The following is a 1,159-nucleotide window of genomic DNA, read 5'->3' as shown; positions in this document are numbered from 1 at the left end:
TTCACACACACACACACACACACAAACAAACAAACAAACAAAACAAACACATACAGAAACAGACTGACTGACAGACAGACAGGCAGACAAGACAGAGACAGACATGGCGAGAAAAAATATCAATCATCCAACCCCGTGAGAGAGAGAGCGAGCGAGAGAGAGAGAGAGAGAGAGAGAGAGAGAGAGAGAGAGAGAGAGAGAGATAGCCAGACAGCCAGACAGCCAGACAGATAGCCGGATAGACGGCCAGACAGACAGACAGACAGAGAATGACATCAACTGCCATAGTTGACAGACAGACAGACAGACAAAGACGTCACCTGAGAGAGTTGACAGACAGACAGACAGACAGATAGAGAGACAGACAGACAGACAGACAGACAGACAGACAGACAGACAGACAGACAGACAGACAGACAGACAGTCAGATGGACAGACAGACAGACAGACAGACAGACAATGACGTCACCTGCCACAGTTGACCACCGTGCTCGGTCTCTCACTGGGCGCCTCCAGGACCGGAAGTAGCGAGGGGGCGGGGTCACCTCCGGTGGCGTAAAGCATGTCCTGCGCAGTGGCTGTCTTCCGTCGGGCCTGAGGGGGGTCAGGGGTCAGAGGTTATGGGGTGAACTGGATGGCTGGCGTATGTGTGGAAGTGTGTGTGTGTTTGTGGGGGGTGTAACTGTGTGTGTGAACTATGTATGTGTAAACGATGCGTCAAAAAAAGTGCCAACTATCTGTAAGAAATGCGTAAACAACGTGAAAACGAATGTGTCAACAATGTGTCAACAATGTGTCAAGAACGTGTCAAAAATGATGTTTAAAAAGTCAACAACGTGCCAACGACGTGTCCATAACGTGTCAAAAACATTATTTACAAAGTGCCGACAACATGTAAACAACGTCTCCACAATGTGTCAACAATGTGTCAACTACGTGTCAACAGCACTGTGTCATACTATGTACCCAGCCACCACCGCCCACTGCTGCACCGACCGTGTACCCGTGTACACCCCACCCTGCTCTGCTTGCCACTGTGTGAGAATACACCGCTGTCTGAAACTGTCGCTTGTTTTTTGGGGTTCTTTGGAGTGTGTGTAGGTGTGTGTGGGCGCGTGAGAGAGAGAGAGAGAGAGAGAGAGAGAGAGAGAGAGAGAGA

The 1,159-nt window shown here is 49.8% G+C and overlaps 1 protein-coding gene across 1 annotated transcript in view; it reads right to left on the bottom strand.

Annotated features, from left to right (window-relative positions):
• Positions 1 to 469: 469 nt before the first annotated feature.
• The window catches only part of LOC101846392 (kinesin-like protein KIF21A), a gene marked incomplete at both ends in the record, with an annotated part of 42,911 nt that continues 42,221 nt past the window's right edge, over positions 470 to 1,159 (bottom strand). Inside the window, 1 exon segment of the mRNA XM_035973118.1 lies at positions 470 to 594. Within this exon segment, the coding sequence (XP_035829011.1) occupies positions 470 to 594 (125 nt within the window).

This window comes from Aplysia californica, unplaced genomic scaffold (assembly GCF_000002075.1).
Source record: "Aplysia californica isolate F4 #8 unplaced genomic scaffold, AplCal3.0 scaffold01014, whole genome shotgun sequence".
Classification (NCBI taxonomy): Eukaryota; Metazoa; Mollusca; class Gastropoda; order Aplysiida; family Aplysiidae; genus Aplysia; species Aplysia californica.
Note: the sequence above shows the minus strand (reverse complement) of the source record. Positions and strands in the feature narration are given on the sequence as shown.